This window comes from Rhinolophus sinicus, linkage group LG03 (assembly GCF_036562045.2).
Source record: "Rhinolophus sinicus isolate RSC01 linkage group LG03, ASM3656204v1, whole genome shotgun sequence".
Lineage (NCBI taxonomy): Eukaryota > Metazoa > Chordata > Mammalia > Chiroptera > Rhinolophidae > Rhinolophus > Rhinolophus sinicus.
In genome coordinates, this window is record NC_133753.1 from 52,087,713 (window position 1) to 52,108,928 (window position 21,216).

Here is a 21,216-nt window from a genome sequence, read left to right on the forward strand (position 1 = left end):
ACCTCTCTGGGCCTCAGTTTTTATAAATCTATTAATAAGGTGGTTAAATGAGATGGTCTCTAGATTCCACTTCAGCTCTAACATTCTGTAGTTTCTTCTTAGATGGAACTTTTAACGTAGTTTATTATTTTGTATAAAGAAAAATCAAACTAAAATGTTTAACTGCTTTCACCAAATCCCACCATTACTAAAATGATCCGTTGGGTCTCCAGTGTGAACAGTGGACTTCAGAATTCACCAAGAGAAGCAACCTGCCAGGTTCCCAAGAGGGTGTGATAATGACCACAGGTATCACACACAGGCCCCACAGGAAGTTTGTCCACTGTTTTTCTCAGGCTCTTGCTTGGCATGAAGTCCTCATCGCTAATCACTATGCATATTTTTGTGGTGGTGTGTGTGCAAACTGGGATGAAAGCAGAACTTTTTATCTGAAAAACAGTAAGGAATACCATTCCCTAATTATAACATAGGCTTTGTGTGGGAAAAGGGACATACACCATGTGAAAGTGCTTTGAAGGATGCTGAATTGAAAAGCCTCATCTGAGTCTTTTCCCATCTTCGTTTTTCTCTAGATCTGCAAATGAGTTGATTTTTAACTACTAATTGATGTTTGGTCAACTTTCAGGGAGCGGCTAAAAGGCCTCTATCAGTAAAGAGAGAAAGAGGAGAAACAGACATCCCAGAGAAGCTACAGACTTGATTACCAACTTATTTCTACAAGTCTGATTCTGTCCTGCCAGGTTTCCCAAGTAGATAATGTCGCAGATAATGCAGACAGGAAAAGCAGGGTGGGTCTTAAAATTCTCACCACACATACAAAAAAGCAACTATGCGAGGTGATGGATGTGTTAACTAACCTTACTGTGGTGATCATTTTGCAATATATACATATAGCAAATTATTGTGCTGTATACCTTAAACTTTACAGTATTATATGTCAATTATATTTCAAGAAAGCTGGGGAAAAAAGCAGTGTGGACATTTCTGGGAGGAATGAGATGGAGGAAAAAATGCATTATTCTTTGAGAGAGGAATGTAAAAAACTCACTAGCTTACTATGTTAAAAAAAGATGGCACATTTATTGCTACATAAATGTTATATACATATTGTGTTTTCTGTTACAGTGACAGAAAAAATTTTGAACTTCTTGCTGCTGGTTGAAAGGTTTATCAATAATACCTTAAATTTGACACAGGATACAAATCTGCAGTAAACCAACAATGGAAACTGGAGAACAAGATGAGAAGCAATTCATCTCGGACAATTAGCTCTTACAATACTCCATAGGTACTACACGGTATGCTAGAATCCTACTATGGTCTTAAAATGCTATTGTAAATTTCTGATATTAATGAACAGGTTATGGTAAATAACCCTACATTTTTACTACCTAATATAATAAAATAAAGTAAGAAACTTTTTACTGAAAACTTTTCGATTTCAAAAATCTAGAAAGAGTAATATTTAGAATTCAAGAAATTTTCTTACAAGATTATTGTATAAAAGACTAGCTACAGTGAAAAATAAGCCAAATGTTTTTTTCTTTCTATTTTATGAAGGAAAGCTTCTGGGCATACTGCAAAGTCTAATATAGCGAAAAAGACAACAAGCTCCGAAGAAAAAAAGGCCAGGCAGTGGCGTATGTTCACTCACACATCATAAGCAACAATTTCTGTTTAGCTGATTAACACTGAAATGAAGAACAAGGCCACAGATAGAGTCTGATGTAATTGGAGGATATATGCAAAATAAAGTAACCAAAAAGTCCACTACGTTTACAAAAGACTGATTTGTTAGGAATTGTCCTGATTGGAGGATCTGACGTTCTGTTTTGTTTTTGTTCTTTCAGATTAACAGAAATCTTTACGTTACATAGTGATTTGGGTCCTTTCTTCTGTGTGCGGACTGCCACTGTTGATATTGGCGGAATTATTATGCCAAGTCAACATTGTTTAGCATGTTTTTCTCTCCCAGGTTTGTTGAGGTGGAAGACAGATTTCATGGAAGTTTGAAGTTATTATTATGTCTTAAAAAACAACTCTTAAGAATTAGAGACACAGGGTGCCTGAATGCACACTATTAAGATGGACTGACAAGTACTGGTTCAATGCTGATCTGGCTCATCTTCTCGGGACAGGGGCAGATGGTTTGCAGTTGATTAAATCACCCATTGAATCTCTCCCTACTGACCAGCCATCCAAATGACAGAGAAATAAAGGCTAGGATAAGGAAACATGGGTGACCATTGCTCTTGTATTCCGTTAAGTAATTAGCCTCAGAGTGGTGTGTTCATTTATCACACTACCTGCCTTGGTGACTACTGAGTTTTGTTATGTTCGCCATAACCACAGCCTGAAAATCTTCTTTGTATTTTTAAATCCATTTTGTGCTTACTTATAGCTAACACTTTACAAGTACTATACGTAGTACTTACTGCTTGGAAAACAAAGCAATTTCTAAATAGTAGATTCTTCCCTTGTAATTTATACTTTTTGCTATTACAAGCTTTACTATGAAATCTAGAAGCTTGAAAAGTCTTGGTTATTATTAGAAATAAAGCAATATTTATTTGGGGGGAAAATCCAGGGGACAAAATTTCCCCTTTCAAAATCTTAGCTAGGCTCTGGTCACAGATGGTCTCTGCTGATCTTTGTAAGGTAAGTATGCAAAGCACGTTGGGTTACATGGAGGCTTCTGGACTGTGACCATAAACTATTCAGATTCAGAGACCAAATATAACACCCACAAAGAGAAAATAAAAATGAATGAAAAAATGAGCAAGAGAAATGCTATACCAAGTAATATTTTCCTATTTCATGGAAAACACTATTTATATGGCAAAAGGATAGGAGAGGGCAACAAAAGACTTTTCCCTTCCTTTTTAAGACACTAATAGGTATGCCAGGAATGCTAAGGGCCAATGGTTGTCACTGCTTTGTTCTCTGCACGTGAACAGTTTTAACGAATGCTGGCATCAGCTGAGTGTAGATCAGCTTTCCACATCAACTTTTTCCCTTTATGTGTAGACCTTACAGTTCCATAACAATAAATAAAATCTGTAGTTACAATGCATTTGTCAATTCAGTTTAGGCACAAGGCAACTTCCACGGTGAGTGGAGAGATTGAGACAGTCTCTGATTGTGCAGAAGCGACACACTGCTTGCAACAAAGTGATATGTTGCCAATGGGCTGACGTTCGTTCTATCTGATGAGCTTCCTGTCTTCACTTCTGATGGAAGTGTTGACCAGTTGCTTTGATCGTAGGATTAAATTTGAGTTTCTTGCTTCAAGTGTTTTGTTTTTTCTTCTCCCTCCTATCAGGTTTGTGTCTTCAGATAATCTGAGTTGTCCAAGTCCTTATGAGGAGAGGTCACCTTCTATCTAGCCTACTGATAACTCTGGAACTGTGGCAGAGAGAGCCAAGGGAGAGAACAGAACCAATTAGGACATCATCGTTAAAAATAAACACCTTCCCAGAAAAAAAACAACAACAAGTTGGTATTCCTCATTTATACCCAGGTTTATAGTAAATTAGCAGTCTGCTAAATGTATAAATGAGCTTCTTTCTTTCAAGTAGTAATTGAAACGGTTTTACTTGGTGTATGTGGTTAGATTTTTTAAAGAAGATCATGTGATTACAGAATCACAAGTTACAGGATTACACAACAGCTGTGACAATTATGCAAACCTTGATTCTGGCAACATTTGAGTTGGCAATACCTGAGCTTTGAGGTTCTACTCATCCATTTCATAGTGCGGAGACAATGTTAAAGCACACATTTACTGCTGAATCTAGTCCATCACGCTGTGTTAATACTTTACAGCTATCTCCTTTAAATGGAAAGTTTGAAGGCAGGGACCACTTTGTATTCATTTTCACACTGGTCCCAGTTCCTGGTCGATAGTAGTGCCCAATAAATGTTTGCTCAAACAATTTTTAAGAAAATTTTACTCTATTATAGTAAAAATTTTCTTCATATTTATATTCTCAATATAATGTACACAGTAACTCTGAAATTTTCCATTTTAGCCATTTTTTTTGGATGGAAATAGCTTTAGGAAGAATCATACTTTTCACTTCCTTACTAAATAACCACTCTTGTTCTGCAACAGACTGATGCTCTTAGGGATGGATAACAGACACTCAGAGCTACCTGCCTTACATTATGTGGTGCTCAATTCTCCTGCTTTTACAGTCATTCAGTTTGTGGTCATTTATCAGCTATTTTGGTGCTAGCAGTTGTTTTCCTGCTGCCCAGTCTCTTGCTTGTGTTAATCTGCTATCTAGTTTTATAAAGAATTGAAGGTTATCAGATAAAACCAGATAATTACCTTTATGAAATTATCAACCTTTAAGACATATTTTAAGATAATAAACATTAACCTATAAAATCCAATGGAACAAAGGGCATTTACTACATTTCTTAAAAAAAAGGGGGGGGATTCCTCACCTCTTCTTGACATGTGAGAATGTTCAAGGTTCAATTTTAATCTAAGTGGGGGAATTTCCTCATTATAGAGATAAGGGTAGAGATATGAAAGCAGTATGAGATACAGAAGCAGTAAAAGAGCAGGAAGTAAACAGAAGGGGTAAAGAGAGATGTGAGGTGGGGACAGAGAGTTGAAAGAGAAAGAGCTAGAGAGACTAGGAGGAGAGTAAGAACAAATGAGAGAGAGAGAGAGAGAGAGAGAGAGAGAGAGAGAGAGAGAGACAGAGACAGAGAGACAGAGACAGGCTCTGAGATAAAGCATTCTTTTCACAGTCCGGTGATTACCCGGGACCTAAGCATAAGAAGTTAACCTTTGTCACTCTTCTTTGAAATGATGTGCCAATTTAGAAAGTCACTTTTGCATTGAGAAATAGTAGCGTGTTTTTATTTTAAAACTTGAATGTTTATTTTTGAACAAAAATATTTATTTTTTTCATGATATTCTGTATTTTCCACAGCATATGAAAAAATGGCTTGGGTTTTAGAGGATCTGCAAGTTAACTGGCTCACTGGAAGTCTCTCTGACGTGTGTAATGATTATTTAGGATGCTGAATATTTTTTGTGGGGGCCGTGGCTTAGTTTTTTTCTCCAGTGTGCTAATGTTAGAATTATAATTGACTTAAATAATTACATCAGCATTCCTCTTCTTGTCCCCAGATGAAATCTTCGGTTTTGGTTGAGTTTGGTCCTAGGAAGGACACATGTAGAAGTGGTAGGAACCAAATTTTTCAGGAAAGGGTGATTGACTAATGTTCGCAGTTTACAAAATATTCTACCAAATTCCAGACTTTCAGCTCAAAATGACAGCCACAAAGCTGACCAAATAAAATTGTACTTGAAATTTTTTTCCTGCTCCACGCCTGCCACCCATTCACTTCCTTACTGCTATTCATGTGCCGATGAATCCATGCTGCTAGCTGAAGTGTTACCGATCAAAACACTGAATTACAGCCTATATTAATTTTTGCCACCTAAATAATAACTTTACAACTTAGAATATATCTACACAACTTAGATAATGTGAATGTATATAGTTAAGAAAAAGATGATTCACATTAACTACTTGGGCAATAACCTTGTATTACTTTTATCACTTTGTTAAAAACAAAAAACAAAAACAACAACACACAAGGAAGTGAATTGTGTTTAGTCCACGAAGAGGAAGACAAAAAAAGTCTTTCAACAAGTGAAATTCCAGAGAGAGGGCATTCTGGTTCTATTATATATAACACCTTTACATTCATTAGTAGATTCCAGAAGGTGCAACTGGTATGCTCCCAGGGAAGGAAGATGCATGTTACAAATGTGCGTTATTGATCCAAATAGAAACAAGCAGTAACTCTTGTGTATAAAGATTTCATGGCAAAGAAGAGGTAGATGGTTAACAGCAAACTGGTTTATGATACAGTCAAGTATTTCTGAGTAATGAGGAATATGAGTGGTAGCAAAATAGTTTTTTTGATGGAATAGTCATTGCACTATTTTCTTCTTGCATCAGAATGACAGTCATGCAGAGTATACATGACGATCCAGAAGAGGAGAACCCCAAATTCTTTATAATAATCACAGGATACTCTCATACTTGGAGGAGAACAGTGATTTGGTATAAAATGTCCCTGGCTCTCTGATTATACAACAGAAAGGTAAACACGTGACCTTTACCATGACCCGTGCCTGTTCAAAGGTTCTAACTCAGTTTAAGATAAATCAGGTGATTTCCTTATACTTTCTTTTCATACCCTTACTTACCTGGCTGATGTTTACATATGACCCATAGGGTTGGTAGTTTCACTAAGCCCAGGATGGGTTCCTGGCAGTGTGGTTGGCGGCTCTGCCGATACGGCAGAAACTTTTTCTTCTTCCCTTCTCTTAAGGCAGGCTGCTTTGGGGTTAAGATTCCTCTCTGAAACAGGAAAATAATTTGTGTCATTACAGTCATACGTTATGATTCAGAGACTCTTAGGTCTTAAACTGAGCAAACTGCTGTTATGTTTTCTTTCTGTGGGTTTTACTGTATGGTAATCCAAGAGTGAGACATTATTACTCAGAAATTCCTAAATCTGGAGGTCATTTCTCTAGAAAAGAACTGCCGACTTTCTTTGAAGATGGGGTTAATATACTCTGCTGCCGGCATTAGGGAAGAAAGCAGGACACAGGCTAAGGGTTTCACTGTTCACCTCCATGCCTCATTCCTTCTCTGCTCTTCTTGGTGTTCCAGATTTGCAGCCTTTCTGATTTCATTTTTTCTGGAAAATACTCCTCCTGTCTTATAGTGAAAGGGAAGAGAGGGCAGAAACAGTGAAGTAGAGAGGAGACTTAGGGAACCAATTTTTCCATGGCAGACCTCCAATTAGGCATCTGTTCTAGGTCTGACGTCTCCTCTAATAATCAGTACGTCCAAAGGCGAGAGGCTGGCAGGGCTGGGGGCTCTGTGTGGCAAAACGTTCTGCTTCTTGTTGGTATTCCTTCCTGCTCCACTTAATTTCTTGCCTAATAAGTCAGTTACCACACTCTACTTTTTCACACATTTTTTGCTCTCTCATCTGCGATTGTTTTCTCTTCCATCTGTCCTTGTGGGTTAATGCCACTTTTATTAATTTCAGTGTGATTTTAGTAAGGAGTAGAGTATTATCAATGACTACGTTAAGACTACCTACCATGTGTGACCATCTCATTGCAACTAAATTAAAATCTAGTGGGTGTAGGACTTGGAAATTTATTTGGGAAAAGAAAAAGCCCTAGGTGATTCTGGAACCAGCCAGATTTGGGAACCACTGTCCTAGTTCACTCATCTTCAAATTCACTAAGAGACGAGGAAACCAAAATTGTAATAGTTCTGCTGTCCCTAAACTATCACCTGAAGAGAAGTGAGCTGATAGCGCTGACCAGTGAAAGAGTTTGACGGGGAAGTGTTTGACCAGATATTTAATCTTTAGTAAAGCTGAGCGTACAAACATGAAGTTAATATGTGAAATCTGCTAAGGATTGGTAAAATTGTGATGGTAAAATTAGTCATGATAATATAAAGGCTTAGAGTGGCAATGGCGGGGACGAGATGGGATTTAATATGTGGGGTACCATGGCACAAAAAGTGCTCTGGCAAAATCTGAGGCCTGGAAGAAAAGCTACTCTTCAGCTCTTGTCAAGATACACTGCTCGGCCTGGGTGTGACTGCCCTCCTGGCACAACCACTTGTCCAGCGATGGTGAGTTGTGCGTAGCCAGATACAATGTTGGAGCACCAACCCAGCCCATACAAGAGCCTAAGGGAGACATGTAAACAAAATGTATGTCTTTCTAGAAACTGCTGGGCCCAGGCACTGCGGGGATATGGCCCCTGCAGCGATGAAAAAGTTCTCAAAAGTGAACAGGTTACCAAAACAACTCAGAACTGCTGGAGATAAAGTCCAGGGAAGGACAGTGGCTACATCAAACTTTGAGGGGATCGCCACACATAAGGCACAAGTATTGGGGGCTGCAGGAAGGGTCAGAAAGCCTGTTTGATTGCCAGCCATCAGAGTGCCTTGTAAGGAGTCTCACGTGGATCCCAAGGCTTTTATATTAAGTCGTAAAATAAAGGCTCTGGCTTTGAAGCCCAGAGTCTGAGGGTGGGAGGAAGGTAGGCCTTTATGAATATTAAAGTAGTCCCTGATGAATTTACAGTTCATTGTATTTAAGTTTTGTTCAAACTCTAATTAGTCAACGGCTTCTCATACAGAGCTTTCCAGAAATGGGTGAAAAAGTCAGCATCCAGAACAGTGACTAGAAAGTTATTAGGCAGCTGTAAGAACCTAGATGTTAGATCCTCGCTCAGATTCAGCTTTGCTCTTCTAGGTACTTGAGTGGAACCACTACAAAGTCAAATCTTACAAATGAATAAGATCCACCTAGGCATGGTAGAGTTCGTAACTTTTTTCAAACACTGGGGTGGTTCTCATTTTTATGGCTTGGATGTATCTGAGAGTAGGTACTTCCGATCTTTAAAAAAAAGTTTTTAAAAACACAAATGACTCTAGCTCTAATAAACTGTGGGAAGGCAAGATGTTGTACAGAAATAGTACTGTTGTCCAGACAGCAAGACTTTCACAGTCCAGACAGAGGCAGAAGTCTTGACAATATATAAGTAGAGCCAGGGAAGAAAATATCTTGGGTGGCACAAGATGTGCGTAGTTGGACCACTGAACACAGCTATCTTGCTACTACCTTCAGAGTGAGACAAAGGGTGTCAAGACACAATCGAAGAAGAATATTTGGTAAAGTGACAGGAGATACTGAAGGTTCAAGGAACAACTGCTCCTGCCCTAGATGAGCTGTCAATAATCAGAAAGTCTTCATGAGTATCGCAGGTAGTCTATAACTCTTTGAAGATAGGTTTCATTTACACTTACCCTTTACAGATATTTCAAGGGCCTTAAGACAATAGGAGCAAGTATCTGGCTTTAGTGGTAGGTTGGTTATGCATGAAATAATCTATCACTCTCATTCATTAAATATATTCGAGGTAAGTGGATGGATATTTAATTACTGTTGTATGTTTTTCTGAAAATGTGTTCCAGTTCACTAACTGGTTTCTTTAAAAAGAGTAGTCTTCCTGGAACCAATACTGAAGGTCCATGACTATATAGTTGTCAACCATCTGTCTACTCCTGTTCTTTTTTCTTTTCCAACTGTCTTTTTAAATAAAATCTTACACAAACATCCAATAAATAAGACAGAATTGCTCTCAATGAAGAGAGGCTAGAGGTAGGTTCTGAAACTTAAGGTCACATCTATAAATTCTTTGCAAAAAGGCTTAGTATGAAGCATTCGTAACTTTGGGTAAGATGATACATAAGTAACATGCAAAAGAGCAAGCTCAATGGTAGAACCTTTCAAGGTCTTGCATTAATCGATAACTTGGGGTCTAGCACATAGCTGGTTAGGACAGAGGAGGTGTGCAATAAATGCTTATTCAAAAAATGAAGTTTCAAAGTATCTTCAGGATTCCATCAAAACTCTTGAAAAGGAAAACAGCTGGGGGAGTTGTCAGAGTGGATGGGCCTATATAAATCATACTTTTGCCCTCAGGGACAGACTAGCCTCCCAAGTTCATGGAATTCCTCATCAGGGATAAACAAAGAAGCCCTGCGACCTTGCTGACATGGGCATAAAGGATATCCATATGAGGCAGAGCAAGAGGAGCCGTGGCCAGGCTTCCTGTTAAGCAGTACACCTGTAGGTGCCCCAGGGAAAAGCAGGCAAGACACCGAGAAGAGGAGAGAGGGAGGACAGGTCCAGGTAGGTAAATCAACAGTGTGGGAGATCAGGGTCAGTAAGAACAAAAGGCGCAGAGCAGCAGGCGGAGGTGGCTGTTCTCCGGTTACACAGGGCTACTCTCTACCGATCTGTGGGAAGCACGCAGCCTATGGATATTGACCAACACAGTGAGACAGAGGTGACAAAACTAGAGAGAACCTTGGTTCAGAAGACGCACGACTGGCCTGTCTGCCCACCTGAGGCAGAACGTTATGGCTCTCTGCTGAACCTACTTACCTCTGACTTGCTGTTCTAGACTAAGAATGACTGCCACGGCCTGATGAAGAATAAGAAGCTTTGTTTGGGGTTTTTCACTCTTTAAATGAAGCTGACACATTCGACCAAGCTCTTTGAATGCCTCATTAATATCCCGCACACGCAAGCGTTCTCTGGCATTGTTAGCCATCCGCCTTTCCTTCTCCCTTTCTATCTTCTGTTCTGGGTTCAAATCCTCATCTTCATTAGTGCTGCTGGAAAACAAAGTAACAACTTCTATTAGGTCCCCTATAAAGCACAGATAGGCTTACTGTACACAATTATAAAGTATAAAGATGTAAATGAAAATTACCTATACGTTTTACCAAACAGTGATAGCTACACTTCACAATTCTTTCCAGTCTTCCTTCAATGCACATATAGAGTTATATAGTTGAAATTACACCACATCCATTTTTAAATGCTTTTTTCATTGCACATTACAGTATGAAGACTTCCCCACATTAGTGAAACTCTTCATAAGCATAATCTGAACGACTACGTCCTCTTCTAGCACCTGCTACTCAAAACGTGCTCAGCAGCATCAGCAGCACTAGGAGCTCGTTAAAAATGGAATCTCAGGTTCTACTCAAACCTACTGCATCAGAAGCTACATTTTAACAAGATCACCAGCTGATTCACGTACATTAAAGTTTGAGAAGTAAATCAATGTATTAATTTGTTTAACCTGTGCTCTTACATATATTCTGGCAGTCACTTGGTGAAGAGGAAGAAAAGGTTAAGACATAGAGTGAGAGGGGCCAGGCCCGGTGGCTCAGGCGGTTGGAGCTCCATGCTCCTAACTCCGAAGGCTGCCGGTTCCATTCCCACATGGGCCAGTGGGCTCTCAACCACAAGGTTGCCAGTTCGATTCCTCAACTCCCGCAAGGGATGGTGGGCTGTGCCCCCTGCAACTAGAAACGGCAACTGGACCTGGAGCTGAGCTGCGCCCTCCACAACTAAGACTGAAAGGACAACAACTTGAAGCTGAACGGCACCCTCCACAACTAAGATTGAAAGGACAACAACTTGACTTGGAAAAAAAGGCCTGGAAGTACACACTGTTCCCCAATAAAGTCCTGTTCCCCTACCCCAATAAAAAACAAACAAAAAAAAACACACAAAAAAACATAGAGTGAGAGAAGTATCTCAGAAAATGACTACGTTTTGTTCCCGAGAGAAGTATCATCATCAGTGGTGATGATTTAAAACACAGGTGAATCAGAACAATTTTTCTGAAGGACAAACTGGCAAAATAAATCCAAAGCCTTAAAATCTTCATTACCTCTTACTCAGCAATTCCAACTTAAGAAATTCATCCTAAGGATATAATTAGAGATGTACATAGAAATTCATGTAACGGAAGTTGATCACAGAAATATTATATTAGGAACACACCGGAGTCCAATAATAGGAGGTGGGTTAGATAAATACAGTATATCTAGACAATGGTCTACTATGTAGCCTCTAAAAAAAATTAAGCTGCAGATTATGCCAAGTAAAAGACGCCAGACACAAAAGACTATATACTGTATGATTCCATTTACATGACTTCTAGAAAAGACAAAACTATGGTGATGGAAAGCAGACCAATGGCTGCCAGGGGATGGGAAAAGATACTGATTACCAAGAGGCATCAGAAAATGTTTTGGCAGAAGTATTCTTCCGCTTTGCAGAAAACAGTCAGGCATAGATGAAAATGTTAAAATTACACTGTTAAATGAAAAAAGTTGAAATTATAAAAATTATGTCCAGTTTAATTCCAATTTAAACTATTATTTATGGAAAATGAGATATTCATTGAAAAGTAAACAGTGGTTAATTCTGGGTAGTGGAGTTTCTTGTGAGTTTTGTGTATACTTTTATGTATTTTCCAAATTTCTGTAGTGAAAATGCACTAAGATATCAGAAAAAAACATTTGAGGGAAATGCTTTGGAATAAATTGTAGAAAATTCTATATACATTTCAGAAATAAATTACTGAGCAGAACCTTAAAATGATGTGCACAGAGAACAGATGTTTCCACCTCTTTTCTAATACCTCTAACTCCTTGGAATAAAGAGTAAGAACAAAATAGATTCTTACTAGCTAATTGTCAAGAATTACATAAGAGTATTTAGTAACAAAGAATCACTAGCTGTTGGACTTCAATTGGACTTTTACAAATCATCGAGCCCAAAGATTTCCAAATGTGGCCATTTATCAGAATCTTCAGGAGCACTGAGCAAAAATATAGCTTCCAAAGGTCCCACTATCAGAGATACTGATTTAGTGAGCTTGGGCTGGGGGACCAGTCACTTGTACTTCAAAAATGTTTCGGGAGTCTTTGTAGCAGCATTGAAAACCACTGCAAGATCCTGAGAAATTAGTGACCTCCCCAGGATTCCATAGTCAACTAGTGACAGTGGAATGACAAGGATCCAGGATGGTGTCCCACAGAAGGAAACCTACACCACACCCCTAAAATTACCATCATCATAACAACTATAGTGTATTTACTGAGTATGACACAGTGTGAAGAGGGCTTTATATGCATGGTTTTCAGTTTATTCCCACAAGAATCCCACAACAAAAATTCCCTTTTAGAGAAGAAGGAACCAAAAGCTCAGAGAGCTTTTATTTTATTTCGAGGTTTAGTGTGAGTTTAATGAATTGCTAAATACTATGGCCTCCCTGTAATTTTTAAATATTTTTTTCAGTCTTGACCTGGCCTCTTCCTTGTATCCTTAGTTACAGGAGTTCTGTTCAGCTAGTCTTCAGCTGGTTCTCCAGGTTGACTGTTCTGTAATTTAGTTGTAATTTTAATGTGGTCATTAGGTGCCAAGCACAGCGTTTACCCACTCTGCCATCTTCCATGTGTAAAACCCAAGTTAGTCTCACTTTGTCCAAAGGACATATTAATTAGTAACCTATTATACTGCCTTCTCAATTTCTGATGACCTATAACAGGGCTCAATAAATTATGGCTGGTAAGCTGGCTACCTGTTTTCGTGACTAAAAGCTCATTGGAAGAGGCAGCCTATTCATTTACGTACCGTCTATGGCTGCTTTTCTGCTACAAGGGCAGAGGTAAGTAGCTGTGGACAGAGACCATATGGTCCACAAAAGCAAAAATATGTACTTATCTGGTCCTTTACACAGAAATTTTACCAACCTCCGACCTACAAGATGAGACTGAATGAGGAGAAATCTTGCACATTACTTCCCTTAAAATTTTATTTGAATAATAAAACTATGAAAGAATTAAGATGCCTCAAAGGAGTGGTCTCTAGATTCCATGACCTAGTTTTCACTTCTTCATGCCTCTGTACAACTGAGTACAATGCATATTAAAATGATAGTATTAGAATCTTAAGATTCAATTTTTCCCAAGAGAAATGTTTAAGAGTTGAAAATAGTGAGAATGTCAAAGGCAAAAAGACACCTTTTAAGTATGTGAATACAGGAAGGACCAAGCTCGTTCTTTTAGTTATTTCTACCATACTTACTGTAATCTTCTTTGCACCATAATTTAATACAAAGAACAATGTTTATAGTATAAATGTATGTAACATAGACATATTATTGATAAATGAATATATATACCAAGAAACAGGATGGACCATAAATATACCAAATCATCTAGTTTTAATGTAGAACTAGAAGAAAAATCTGAGGAAAGAATATGGAAATCATTTGAAACTAATAGTGTGGCAATAGCCATACTTCAAAGCAGGGTCAAGTCCAATTTCTAGAAAACCTTCCCCAAACACGTCAGTCCACGTGGAGTACTTCCTTTTCCACACTCTTCCCAAATCATGGTTTAAACCAGGAGTTGGCAGATTTTTTCTATAAAGGGCCAGATAGTAAGTATTTTTAGCTTTGTGGGCCATATGGTTTCTGCAGCAACTACTCAAAACTGCTACTAATATTGCACTGCAAAAGCAGCCATAGACAATATGCAAATAAATGGGATGTGGAGGTGTTTCAATTAAACTTATTTATAAAAACAGGCAGTGGGCTGGATTTGGCCCATCGGCTATAGTTTGCCAACCCCTGGTTTAAATCATACGATAATCTTACCATATACTTTGCCTTGAAACAATATGTTCCAATATTTATTGATGAAGTGTCTATACTGCACAATTTGTCTTAGCTATTTTGTCCTGTTTTATAGACAAAAGCACTGAGCAGAGAGATCTAATTCTTTTTTATATGTAGCCCCTAAAATAGTGTGGTATAATAGAAAACATAATTTTGCAGTCAGCTTCATGATTCCGTTAGGGATGCTGCTGAGGATGAAATAACAACAAAGTCCCAACACAGTGTTTCGAACACAGCTGACACTTAATAAATGCATGACACCCTTCAATTTTCCAAGTATTTTCACCCATGGCAAATGAGTAAAATTTAATACCTGGATGCTAACAAATACCTTGTTCTGCCTCTAGATGAAACCTTGATATCTTTTTGGGAGGATTCATCATCTGATTTCATGTCATCCGATGAAGGAGGTTCATGAAGGTTTTCATCTTTCTCTTTGTTTTCAGTCTTGATTTCTGTTGGAACCACAGTTCCAGACTGACTTTGCAAGCCACCTAACAAAGAGGCAAAGAAATATAAAATAAATGTCTAGAGTCATTTATGAATTAGAACTAAGATAGTTAAAAGCTTTCTAGATGATAAATACTAGTTGTTACAGGGCTATGAGAGAAATCTGAAGATGTAGGAAAGTATACTATTTAGACTTAGAAAAAACATGCCCACAAACCTTAGAGAAAATAATTTTTTAAAGCATCTGTATTTAAAAGAACAAGCCCGGCCTTGACGATCAGTCGAATGCTAACTTTCAGGCACTATTTAACAACCGAACAAGGTATAAGAAACTTGATGGATTTTTAGAAACTGACTTGTAAGATTCTGCCCAGGTAAAGGCAATAAGCTTTAAAATTTTCCTGGATAAACACAATAAAATAGGCACCATGGTTAAATATAACTGGGAGAACTTTACTTTGGTATTCTTAACATTAGCTTATTTGTATTTATTTATAACCTCTATTATAACATTGAACGGTTTGCTTTTTAACAGAACTGTTTCTACAACTGAACTGTTTCTAAACAACAGCTACTATCGCTCAAAGCTCTCAACATACTCGAGACATATCTTTCCCACTGTCTCTAGGGACCAGGGAGACTCAGTCATGAGGGGGCGTGATTAAGGAAGACATACGTGACAGAAGCAGGAACAGGTAAGAAAAAGACCAGTAACAACTGAAGAACAGTTTGCAAGTGGTTCCATCCATTAGTAAGTACCTACAATTTGCCCAGCCCAAAGGGCCAACTGGAACCCTAAATACCTACCCTTCACATTCAGGCAGTAACACTACTGTTTGGAATTCTCCCACCTAAGATGACTCTTGATTCACAGATGTCAATATGTGTGTGAGAAAGGTGACAGTGTTCCAAATGACATCTGTCTGCATTACTGCTGAGAACCAACAATACAGTTACCTCTATAATTTTCTTGTGTCTTATGGTTCAAGTCTGTGCTTGAAGCAGTGACTGCACTAGACAGGACTGAATGATTGCCATTGAGACTGACAGAATCTTCTCGATGAGTTCCAACCTGAAGTTAAAAAAAAAAAAAAAGGCAAGACAGTTCAGGGGCAATATTGTTTAAATTCTCTTACGGGGTTTAATAGAGAAAACAATAGTACTCATCTGAATTTAGCCACTTTTCTCGCATGCCACTTTCCTGGATTTTGGATTTCAAAAGACTTGATAGTAGCTACAAATTTATTTTTTAAAAAAATTAAATTCCAACTTCCAAATTTGATATCCCACAGAAAGTTGCAGCAAATGAGCTAATAGAGACGAGGCACTCCAGAAGCCGTAAAGCACTATACATTATAGGATCTATTAATAATCCTCTGTCAGCCAATGCGAAAATCTATTCCACATACTACTGAAATATATTAAAGTATGCATGAATTTGCATTTAAGAAAACATTGCTAGATTCCAACTAATAATATTTATCTATACTTTGGCATTTCCTTTCCTCACACACACATAGTATCTTGTTTTTCTTCCTCTAAGTGCCTTCCCTCAAAAATTTTAAAGAGCAACATAAGGGAACACAAAGTTAAAAATAACTGAAAACAAAAGTTTACATTGCCAGGCAACAAAAATACCATGTATTTTTATTCTCAGTTTTAATCAAATTTACGGAAGTCCCAATTAACCTGAAATGGGAAGGTAAGGCATGCAACCACCACCAAGTGTTTGGCTGTCGCATTATTTTTAGTTACAAATGAAGCTTTTTATTACAACAGTAGCAGACATGTCACCTAGAAGATTAAGCTTTTAATTAATGAGGTTTATTGCCTGGAGTTATACATGAGAACCACTATTTTTCAATAAATCCTTCAATCTCGGTAAATTGCCCAGTTTTGAATTCCTCTTGAGTAATTAATATACCTTTTTATCTTTCATGACTTTGTATGGATTATACCCTAAGCGGTACCCTAAATACCTCTATACAAGTTTATCCTTTGGTTTCTTATGAGCTATACAAAAGAAACCCAAGTTTTAGGCAATGCAGGCCATTTAGTGGACCAAATGAGAATATATCAGGTCTTCTACCACTTCTTTAAAGAACTGTCTGTCCTCTATCCTTATTCTTATCTTTAATGTAATTTTTAAGAACCCATTTAATGTATCCCATAACTACTTTTAAAATTATTTGAAGATGAGTCATTGCTGAGGAGTAGTTGTATCACTACCCAGTTAGATGATCAAGCATGACTATATCCTTTTTTCTAAACCAGGCAACTTCATCACGCATTAGAATCATTAAATCTTAAAGCTGAGAAGGGGCCACAGAAACTATGACAGATTTATCTCCTTCCCACTTGAAATCTTCCCTAAGCCTTTAGATTTCTCCGCCAAAAACACTTGAGAAAAATCTGAAGAACTAAACCTAACAACCAGTGAAAAAGTGGATTGTGAAAATTGTACTCGAAAGAGAATATTATTTTGAAAATGTTTCATGCTATCCTGTCTCCAGGGCACCCTGGTCATGTTTATTCTTGACACACAAGGTGCTGTCTTGCTAGCTATGAACCAACTCAGTAATCCAAGGGGAAGGTCAGTTCAAAAACCCCATTTTATAAAAACAGGTATGGTATAAATGTATAATATATAGTTGCAAATTCTTTGGGAGCTTAAGATCCGAGGCCTATTCTAAAGATAAACTATTACTAGAACAATTGTGACTGGCTAAAGAAATCACTGCAGGATAAAGTAAAAGCTAAGATTTCTGTGTTTGTCATAATCTTAAAACTTCCTATGATTTTGGTAATATGTGCTAGTTCTGCTCTTACCTAGTATTTTGAGTTATCATACCAAGTAATTTAAAAGGAAATAATCTTTTAAAATTAAACAATTTAAACATGTATATTTACTATATATTCTATGCGTGAAACTCATTTTACAGCTCTGTAAGACAGTCATCATTGAACAGTAACAAACTGAATTTTCACTCATTTGAATGATGATGCATCTGCTGAATTCTTATTTCTTTTTACTTCATTAATATAAATAATTCTTTGATTTTTCTAAATCTCAACTAATAAAAATGTTCTAGCACCTCCTTTCTGATGAAAGGCTTGGCAGACAAAGGATCATTATCTAAACAATAAACCTTAGGGATTTTGACTTGCCCTGAAGGAAAATCAGAAATGTTACTCAATTTGTTTTGGGATATGAATGCCAGCAAATACTTTTGTCTCTATGGACTTCTACAAACTAAGTATTTTCTCACACCAACCTACATCACTGGCTTCCAAAGGAAAAAAAATTAAACCTTTAAAAATTGGCCTTAGACTAGCAAAATGATTGAAGTCTGGAGTTTTTCATGTTAATGAAGTTAGCAGGAACTTTTTCTTTGTAACTTGATTCCCCTTGCAAATGGCCCTCATATATTTTCTGGAGAATTTGACTTTCACAGTTCTTACAGTTCTCTTTAACCCTTGCTTACCCTGGCTCCCACGTCCTTCCTTTAATCTGCAGCTACCCATTCAAATGGCTCTGTGTGCGCACACACACACACACACACACACACACACACACACACACACACACACCAGGTGTATAAACAGTTCTTTGTCTGAGCTCAGAGCCCGTGAGGCCAGTCAGATAGGAAGGACGCTGTTTAATTGTTCATCTCGTTAGCATACAGCTGACAGGCTGCTTCTACAAGGGAGAAACAGAGGAAGGCAAACCCTTTGGCCTGCTATGCTCAAACTTTCAATGATTTTGAAGAGCTCCATTTCAGAATAAAAGGACCATCCCATTAAATGACATCATCCTGAATTCTAAATCTTCACAATCTGTGTATGGCCTTACTTTTGTGGTAGTACCCTACAAGGGGACCTGTTTTCATTTAATTTGGCCAATGGCTTTAGACCCACAAGGGAAAAATGTTAAATCTAATTAGTTGATGAATAAGGGGTCTTACGAATTAAGGAACAAACTGAAAAGTACTCAGTATGAATTCTTCTGATTCTGAATTCTATTCTAATAATTTATTCTATTTGTACTATTTACTGAATACTAATGATTTAAATTAATCAGCACTAATCTAAAAGTTGATTAAAGGATCTTTATGTACTATATATATTTTGTTTTACCTGAAGAGAGGTTTTATGCTAGGAACTTGGCAGAATTCCATCTGTTATGTTTCCTTTTTAATGATATTTCCATAATTTATAAACTGTATGGTCTTCCAACTTAAAAAAATGTTGCCATTTTGAACAATTTTGAATTAAAAAAACTGGTTATCAAAATCCTTAAAAGCACTATAATGTGGTCTTCATGAAAAAAAAAATTCTAAATTGCCCATTTAAGAAAAAATAGGTTAGAAGTAAAATACAGTTAAAAATAAACTCCTCAATTCAGCTGACACCTAGACACAGTTTTTACACTATACAAACCTATACTAATAAAATTAAATACTATTTAAACATAAGATTAAAATGATTCCAAATTTATTTTGGTAAGTAACAAAAGTACTAATTTTAAACGAAATATTACCCTATTTGCCTGTTAGTTTTTAATAATCTTAAAGTCTCTTAGAATTTAGAAAAAATAATTTCTCTAACTGCTTTAGGATTTGGAAAATAGACATGATTTACATTTTTAAATCATATAAGGTAGTTTTAAATTCCATGATTTAACATTATTTTCTCTGCTCTCATACAAGAATACCACTCATCTCCAACCACAGCTTAAACAACAATAAACCCAAGCAATACCAAAAAAAAAAAAAAAAAAAAAAAAAAGAAAAGAAAAAACAGAGAGAGAGATATGCCTGCATTAAATTCCCTCAGGACTTATAACAACAACAAAAAAATCAAAAGACCTCATGGATGGAATTTCATCCTGTATCATAAATAAGAACTTTTAAAGATTTGCACAAAGCTTCTCTTCTATTAATACAAAAAGCTCCTAATCTAACTTAGTTTTGTTTGAAGTTGAAATCACTGAGGAATAACTGAGTACTTTGTTATTAAAGATAAAAGTGCTATCATGGATTTATCTCAATAGGCCTCAGTATTTTAGATATGACAGCCATAACCAGATGTGACATACAATAATTTTACATTGCTGAGATCTCTTTGTAATACTCAAATGAAAATAACGATTCTACTCCTTTTCAGTTTTCTGCTTAATACCAGTATTTTTTCTTGTCAGCAGTTTATTCCAAGAGTTTATTCTTATACTATATAAATGGGAGCAAAACTAAAGTCCAATGCTGACATTTTAATAGTTCTAAAAACTCTGATTTTGTGCCTTAAAATGTCAACGATAAATCACATCCCAATAAAAGCATCTGACGAAAAGTCTTAAGTTTTATATTTGCATTAAGCAAGTATGGAGAAATCATCAAAAGTACTGAAAAGGAATAGGAAATTAAGTAAATGAAAATGTTAACCCTGTTAAAAAATATGAGCAAATATTAAAATTATGCAAGTCTAGTTACACTAATTACACAAAAAGAAGTAGGAACTACCCATTTCTTAGTTTCTTTTCCCAATATAATAATCTTTTAGGAAATTTAATTTTTGTGTATATTAGGTAGTTAAATGTTAAAAGCATTTCGTGGCTGAAACCTCATTTAATTCTAAACTTTGACATATCAAATCTGTTCAGTTAAACTAGACAATTATTTCATCTATAAGACAATGAGACTGATGCCCTACAGATAAATACTATCTCAGCTGTGGATGACCTGCTGGCATACTCTTGTTAAAATTAAAGACAATATAAACAAAGGTTCTCAGCAACAAAGCTATTTCCTTGACCAAGGACACTACTTTGGTTAACTTGTCCATGTAGTTTTTACACCACAAGTAATCTTGACATCACTGCAGGCTGGGAGTTGAGCTCTCTGTACCACTTTTATCTTGCCATCAACTCTTATTCTTCCACTCCTGGAGCATTCTGGCTCACCTAAAATAATCTAACTAACAAAACTCCCAAACTACTCATCAAAAAAAAAATAAGCAAAAAGTTATAGACTCAAAAAAAAAAACACACAGAAAACAAAAAACACAAAAGAAAACTTGCTAACCCTGGTTTCCTGCATTGTGAATTTAATTTATGTTTAAATCAGGGACTGGGAAAGTATGGTCTGTGGGTGAAGTTTGGTCTGTTTTTGTTTTTTTACAAATAAAGGAACCCTTTTTTGTAATAAAGTTTTATTGTAACACAGCCACACCCATTTGTAGTATCTATGGCTGCTTTCATGTTACAATGTCAGAGTTAAAAAGCTATGACTCAGACTATGTAGTTTATAAAGCTGAAAATAATTATTATTTGGCCTTTTACAGAAAAAGTATGCTGACCCTATTAAATTCCAGGAGAAAAAGCATATCATATTTAAAACCTGCAATTAGGATGGTGATTTATAGTAAATGCTCATTAGGACAAAAATCCAATAGAACAAAAATATCTGAATGTTCTGTGGAGTTACTAAAATGGTATTCATGCTTATTAGAATAATTCTACTCTGCAGAAAACAGAATAAAAAATAAATATTTTGAGAATCAGACTTCAAAAATTCTATGTGGTGATACAGAATTGATGATAAACTCATACTTCTATGGTTATTTTGTAATTTTGGCCAAGTAAC

The 21,216-nt window shown here is 36.7% G+C and overlaps 1 protein-coding gene across 11 annotated transcripts in view; it reads right to left on the minus strand.

The window, feature by feature from the left end:
* Positions 1-1,056: 1,056 nt before the first annotated feature.
* The window catches only part of TCF12 (transcription factor 12), a 106,512-nt gene continuing 86,352 nt past the window's right edge, over positions 1,057-21,216 (minus strand). For 4 of the 11 annotated variants that reach the window (XM_074327694.1, XM_074327692.1, XM_019732254.2 and 1 more), the window contains 5 exons: positions 15,533-15,647; positions 14,457-14,619; positions 10,024-10,256; positions 6,242-6,395; positions 1,057-3,405 (listed from right to left, as the gene is read on the minus strand). In XM_074327694.1, coding sequence (XP_074183795.1) covers positions 6,253-6,395; positions 10,024-10,256; positions 14,457-14,619; positions 15,533-15,647 — 654 coding nt within the window. In that variant the 3' untranslated portion in view covers positions 1,057-3,405; positions 6,242-6,252. Of the gene's footprint in view, positions 3,406-6,241; positions 6,396-10,023; positions 10,257-14,438; positions 14,620-15,532; positions 15,648-21,216 lie in introns of all 11 variants that reach the window. The other 7 variants (XM_074327693.1, XM_074327691.1, XM_019732253.2 and 4 more) reach the window with 2 other exon arrangements.